The sequence below is a fragment of the Solanum lycopersicum genome, chromosome 12, assembly GCF_036512215.1.
Source record: "Solanum lycopersicum chromosome 12, SLM_r2.1".
Classification (NCBI taxonomy): domain Eukaryota; kingdom Viridiplantae; phylum Streptophyta; class Magnoliopsida; order Solanales; family Solanaceae; genus Solanum; species Solanum lycopersicum.
In genome coordinates, this window is record NC_090811.1 from 59986646 (window position 1) to 59993832 (window position 7187).

General features: G+C 32.0%; 1 protein-coding gene across 3 annotated transcripts; it reads right to left on the bottom strand.

Moving 5' to 3' along the window:
* Positions 1–413: 413 nt before the first annotated feature.
* Positions 414–4972, bottom strand: LOC101258341 (F-box/FBD/LRR-repeat protein At1g13570). 3 transcript variants are annotated; one of them, XM_019211659.3, is made up of 6 exons: positions 4839–4941; positions 3825–3989; positions 2372–2462; positions 1412–2235; positions 1166–1324; positions 414–1067 (listed from the first exon to the last, which is right to left on the bottom strand). In XM_019211659.3, exons 3-6 carry the CDS (start codon positions 2379–2381, stop codon positions 801–803), a joined length of 1260 nt encoding a protein of 419 aa, XP_019067204.1. In that variant the 5' UTR covers positions 2382–2462; positions 3825–3989; positions 4839–4941; the 3' UTR covers positions 414–800. The 3 variants fall into 3 exon arrangements, with proteins under 3 accessions (XP_019067204.1, XP_004252307.1, XP_069148779.1); XM_004252259.5 differs by lacking the exon at positions 3825–3989 and having other exon boundaries at positions 4839–4972; XM_069292678.1 differs by lacking the exon at positions 3825–3989 and having other exon boundaries at positions 2372–2990; positions 4839–4937.
* Positions 4973–7187: the final 2215 nt, after the last annotated feature.

Below are 7187 nucleotides of genomic sequence, written 5' to 3' on the forward strand. Positions count from 1 at the left end.
ATCAAATTTTATTTTTTAAATTTATGTATTATTTTATTTTAGTTTGAATTTTTTTAAACTTTAAAGTATATTATTTTACAAAATTAGAAATAGATAATTTCAAATTTTATTTTTTAAATTTATGTATTATTTTATTTTTGTTTGAATTTTTTTAAACTTTAAGGCATTACAATTTTTTTTTTTTTTAATAATAGCTAAGATTGAATCCAAGAAATCAGGTAACAAATAACAAAAGATACTTCTTTTCACTATTTTCAACATTATTTAAATATGTATAATATTGATTGAAATTTTAAATATATACATTTTAATTAATTAAATTAAAAATACAACTGAAGTTTTTATATTAGATGTTTAAAATAGTTCCTCTCCGTAAGATAATCTTAACATTAAAAGCACATTAATACTTTTCCTTTTTCATAATTTGACTCTCAAAAACATCAATTATTTTTTTTAAAAGAATATAAGTAAACACAAATAACTTATCAAAAACACTTTTCAAATAAATTTACCTAACACAATTTTTTTTAAAAGCACTATTTTAAAAAGCTATTATTAAAAAAAAATGCATCTAAAAATAAGCAGTTTTTAGTAGCACCGCCAAACAGGCTCTAAATCTTACATTGACCTCGTGTAGATATAGAGACCAAAACAAGCTTAACTGTCAAAAGATGAAGATTCAGATATGTTGGAATAGCAGGACTGCAATGAGTCATACTTTCCCAACTGTAAATATGAAAGAAAACTAGATGAACATTTGTGACATATTAGATACACTTATTGACAACTATCATATCGATTTACCTTATAACTAGCTCAACCTTAGAAGAAGCTCTGGGTAAATCACTCAAATCTTTACTGGATTTAGTTCCTATCGGTTGTTCAATGAAGATCCTTAGCAAAGACGGTGCCTGAAAAATGAATAGCATAGCAAAGGCCTGTACACAGTTTGGACTCGCGAAACCATAGAAACTCACATACTCTAGCTTGTTCAATGGTAGTTGCAAGCAGTCAGGCGTCATCAGACATTTCACAAATGCTTCAACATTATCATCGGTACCTTTGACCTAATAGTATAAGCAAACACCATTAGCTTCGACTTCAAATATATGAAGAGCCAAAAAAAAAAAAAAAAGAACCACCAGATATATTTAACATTTCTTACCCTAATCTTAAGTTCACTCAAATTGGGGGAACACTTGATTAATTGTAGAACGCAAGAACTATGACCCAATTTTCCAAAGTCAACAGAGAGGGACAGCTTCTGCAAGCAGTTGAGAATAAAAGGAGGAGCACTTGATAGAACTACGTCTGCACTCAAAAGCTATAGAGCAAATACAATGATTACAATCTCACTTGAATGAAATCACTATAGGAGATATTCAAATGAAAAAACAAGTTCATGTCTTACCTCAATGAAAAGTGAATCCAACAGGAGTACCTCAAGTGCAGGCAAGCTATCAAGAAGTTTCATCAATGTTGATCTATGATCATGTTTTGGATTATTAACCACTTTGGAAAACACAAGTCCTAAATCTCTCAAATTCTTGCAGTTCATGAAGCAATTTAGTGCGATATAGGAGTGAGGGTAACAAACATACAAGGACTTCAACACTGGTGAAACAATGTTTAGGTATTGCATACCATCACAACAGTTCAAGGTCAAATTAGCAAGAAGAGGGGCCTTGATAACACAATGCTCTGAAAAGGTTACTGATGCCAACCGAAGGGTTACAAGATTGGGAAAGCCACGAAAAGAATCAGGTGGTTTAAAGGAACATCTAGCAAGTTTCAACTGTGTCAGGGTTGAACAGTGAAATACACAAGGAGGCAGTGCATAGCTACGATCATCAATATTAGAAATTCTAAGGTGTAGCTTCTTGACACTATTTCTGGTGACATAAAGAACCCACCTATCAATAGCTGTATATGAAGCTAAATCTTCTACTCTAACGTCAAGATCAAACTGCACAATCTTGCCCATATGCAGTAACATAATCCCGTCTACTACTTCTCTGAATTTGGATTCAGACTCATCTATTAACTCATCACAAAACTCGTAATACAGCACCAGTTTTGGAAGCTCGCTCCAAATGTATCTCCAGCTTTTGGACAATGTACAAGTTTTTGCAGCTTCTTTAATAGGCAAGAGCTCAAGGATACAATCAATAACATTTCTTGGTAGGACACTAATTCTATCTTCTATGTCCCCCTCAACCGCAACGCTTACTCCATCTGTGAAAAATTATTTAAATGATCTAATTAAGGGTTAAATTTTCCTTAATCTGTTAGAGAAAAGTTGATAAATCTCAATAAGGCATCAAGCTTATAATCCAGGAAGAATCAACAAAATAAAAAGAAGAGGAAGTACCTTGATTCATGTTTGATTTTCTTTTTCTGATTTGATTTTTTTCCCACCTTACTAGCAATAGTGCATAATTTGTGCAAAGAGGTGTCTTGCTCTGTCAGTGACAAGAAAAGAGGGGATCATTGATAGTAGATGTCTATAAGAAGGATGATAGAGGTGTTGAACCATTTCAGTAGGGTGAAAGGCCTTGTGGCAAATCTGGACAAGTCTAATGTATTCGTAGCTGGGGTGGATGATGTTATGAAGGAACAAATATTGCAGCTGACAGGATTTACACTTGGTGATCTTCCCTATCAGATACTTGGGCTTGCCATTATCATCAAAGAAATGAACAAAGATCGATTGCCATCAACTGATCGGCAAGATAACCAACACGATTACTAGTGCATATTCAAAAACATTGTCAGATGCAGGCAGATTGCAGGTCATAAATGATGTACTCGCTCTATAACTTTTGGAGCAATGTTTTCATCTTGTTTGAAAGTATTTTGAAAGAGGTTGATAGAAAATGTAGGGATTATCTATGGCATATTGGGAAATAAGAGATCAAGAGGAAGGTAGCACTCGTATCGTGGGAGAAAATTTGTGTGCCAAAGAAGAATGGTGGACTGAACATCAGGAGCTGCAGATTATGGAATATTGCATCAGTTGGTAAGTTGATATGGCAGATTGCTAGCAACACAGATACACTATGGATAAGGTGGGTGCATGGACTAAATATGAAAGACGAGCAAGATTTTTGGACACATACACCCTCTAAGGATAGCAGCTGGTATTGGAGGAAGCTTAACTCCATTAAATTAACCATGGGAATGTGGTATACTAATGGAACCTACTGTCTATTGACCTATGGAGCATATAATGTGAGTTGTAGTTACAACCAGTTACTGGGTAGGCAGTTGAAACTACCTGTAGCAGACTTGATATGGAACTCTCTCATGCTGCCTAGACACAGGTTTATTATATGGCTAGCAAATCGGGATTAACTGCTAATGAAAGAGACGAAAATCAAACTGCAAATGCCAATAGAAGATGAAAAGTGTTGCCTATGTGGAGAAAGCAAACCGGAGACTCAAGTACATTTATTTGCAGAATGTACCTGGACAACAAAAGTGAAGGAAGCACTTGAGACTTGGTCGGGTATTTGAATACAAAAAAAACGGAAGTGACAGAATGCCTAAAATGGATAAGAGGAAGAGACTGGAAGCAATATAAGAAGGAAATAGCTATAGCTATATGGGGAGCCAGAATCTATCACACTTGAAGAGCAAGAAATTGGAAACTATTCACAGGGACAATAGTAAATACAGAGATTACAATCAGACAGATAAAGAAAAAGATACTGGAAAGAGTGGATTACCCGAAGGATAGAAGGAAAGCTAGTAAATGTAGATACTTGGTTCAGAAACTTTGTAACTAGATTTGTCTATGTTTGAGGCTTTAGAGGAAAGGGTACCTTCGTGGAAGGTGGCTCCTCTACCCAAAGTGCTCTATAGGTGTAAATTTTTGGCTGTCAATGGTAATTCTTCACAGTTAACCAAAAAATAAACATTTTTATCCTCCAAAAGGGCAGAAAAGGAGCAACGACATCAGGACCTCGACTGAAATTGTCATACACAACCTGAACCACCGAACAACCCAAGATAGTGGCGACGCCATGAATTTAGTTAAGGATATTCAAGCTTTGAAGCTCGAAATTTAAAAGAATACAACAAATTGGAACAAAACGATAACATCAAATCACACTACGTAACAATATATAGGTCACTCACAAAAACACTTGATAGAGCAAAAATTCTTTAAATTAAAACTAAAATAAGGAAGACAACGCAAAGAATTCTACTAATGAAAGCATAATCAAATATAACATTACAACTTCACTTATAATAGATTCATTAGAAATAAGAGAACCTCTTCTCTGTGAAGCCTTTCACTGTAGGAGAAACCACTTGCTTCTACTAAAACAAAACACTTCAAAACTTGGAAACATTTTGCTCTCTAGAAAAATGATTTTCAAATCCAAAAAACACTAGGTCTGCCTTTCTTTCCAACGATCCAAGTCTTGGTAGATAAAAACCTAATGTTGCTGGTGGGAAGCCGAACATATCCAGTACAATTAGTTGAATTGTGCGAAAGCTGGCTTTAACACCACATTGTAAAGAAAAAAATAGGATTCAATTTTATTCTAGTTACAAAATTCCATATCTACCAAACAACAATTACATACAGATCAAAATTCAAATCACAAGCTCTCTGTACATGAATAATCTAAGCATGAGATTTTCTTATTCTAGTTGCCAATTCCATTTCTACCAGACCGACAAAAACTCATTCATTTCATAATTTAGGGCTTCGTGAAGAATTTCAGGTACCGCTAAAAAAACGGTGATAAATAATAGCTCAAAATTTTAGTTTGATTTGGTTTATTTGTTCTTCTGTATGAAATAAAAGAGAAGAGAACCGATCAAACCTCAGCGAAGACTGCCGGCGACGGCGAAGAGCAGAACCGGAGTGAAATGCTTTTACTATTTAATGTATTTTCGTACTAACATATTTGATTAAAGATTTTAAACGCATGATTTGGTATTCTTTAGGCATAATAAATAAATGTGCCATTTAACTTATGTTTTAATTATATTTATGCTCTTTAATTTTTGGTGTGAAAAAGTAGGCTTTTAAAATTGTATAAAGTTGAAAAAATAAACACAAATGTCCTACATGTCATCCAATATGTTCATTTTTGTACTACTTGATGTCCTATATGATTGTGTCATGTAGGATTCATGTGTTTATTTATTTAAAAATTAGATAGTTATATTGTCTGTTTGTACATTATAAAAGTTAAAGATCAAAATTTAAATTTGAAGTTAAGTTTAGAATCTAATACATATATTATGCCTATTATTTACCTTGTAAAAAATTACCTAATTGTAATACTATGAATTCATTGAATTGAACCTCTTTTGTTTGGTATTTATGTATATTCTTTTCAATTTACAACAATTATTAGCTCGAATATCTAATCAACTAAAATATGCTTATAACATCTCTAATAAGGTAAGTTTTGATTTGCAATTTGATAACAGTATACATGACGTGCTTTTAATTATTATACTATTTGTATGTCACTAACTTATACATCTAAATTATGCAATGTGATAACATGCTATAGTTAGGATATTCGTAAATATTTTATTGTCATACATTTATGATTAGCATTTGTGTGACACAAAGAAGATTAGTATTTCATTAAATATGACTTCAAATTTTTACAAAGGTTTTGTGTTAATATCTATTGAAATTAATGATAAATATTGTAAAATAATTAGAAAGTATATTAAATTTACTGTTACAATACTTCATGAGTTTACATATTTTTGCATGTTCATGCATATAATATATTGTATATTCATATTATACTTAATCATTTGAAATATTAATTTACCATTTATTATAAAGAAATGGACATCGTGATACTAACTCAATTATTTTATGATAGTTTTCATCATATTAAATTTTTCAAAGTTTGAATTTGTGGAACTTGATATTCTTAAAAAAATTATTTATCATGGGTACTTAATGTTGAAATTCACCTTACCACCAGGGGAGGAGCTACCTTGTATGAAGGGGTTATCTGAACCCCATTCGACGGAAAATTATATTATTTATATATGATTAAAATAAGTTTATATGCATATATAGTAGTGTCGAACCTCCTTCAACTATTTATTTAACACATTTTTAACACCTTTATTGAAAATTCTGACTCTACCTCTGCTTACCACTAAGGTTCTTGGTGATACTATAATTGAAAAATAAGACATCAAGTCAAGATAAAGTGAAGTCTATAATTTTTCTTCGTCATCAATCATCATATTGATGGAAGTCTGAAGGTTTAATACTTGACAATGAAAAATTCACTTGGATTGTCGATAGGTTTGAAATGAAGGTATCACAACCTTAAGGTTACAGTATTGTCAAGGGCTTGTTATGAGTGATTTCACTTATGATTTCATGATTTTAAAATCGTAAATAAGTATAATTTTGTTTAGTTTAGAATCACTTCTCAATTGAAATTATGTGGAAAACTATAAAAGATGATGACATGTTGAAAAAGACAATTTTTCATGCATAATTGTGATATTACAAAAGTAATATTGTGAAAAGAATTTTTAAAAATACTCTGAATCGATTTGATGTATTTTGGTGGTTGAGGAATATAATATTTATTTAATGAGAATCATGAATCCCGTCCCACTAGAACTATTCCATTACTATAACTAAATGTGGTAAAAACACACAATTAGTTTAAATAGAACAAAATAACCAAAGACATGATAACGTGTGCGGGTGTGACAATGGTAAAATATGATATAATAATCGTTGAGATGATGTTCATAACAAAAGGGGGAATGCATTGCCATTTTTGTGACATGAAAGGTCATTGAAAAAGTTAATGTCGGGCACCTGAACATTATATCAGGTTGTATCAAAATTCCTTTAAAAGGAAAGAAAATAAAAGTGGTGTCTTTTCTACCCGGTAAATGTGACTCTTAAAAATAATGTTCATGTAGGCCTTCTCAGATATATGATGAGTATGTTGAGGCAAATTTGAAATTGTAAGATAATGTTTTTATGGCCTCAATGATATTGCAAATCAAAAAGCTAATGACTTCTTTAAGGATTGAAACTGAAGATTGATGTAACATCGCAAAAATTGGATAGTTAAATTGGAAAGGAAAGATTTCATTTTTAACTATTGCATCAGTTTTACGATATCCACACAGTTCGTAGAGGCTTTAAGTATCGTAGATGACAC

Excerpts from the sequence above, each read along its gene's own strand:
- LOC101258341 (XM_004252259.5), bottom strand. Across the intron at positions 1,325-1,411 it reads TGGATTCACTTTTCATTGAG|CTTTTGAGTGCAGACGTAGT; the intron begins GTAAGACATGAA and ends TTTGCTCTATAG. Across the intron at positions 1,068-1,165 it reads TGAGTGAACTTAAGATTAGG|GTCAAAGGTACCGATGATAA; the intron begins GTAAGAAATGTT and ends TTATACTATTAG.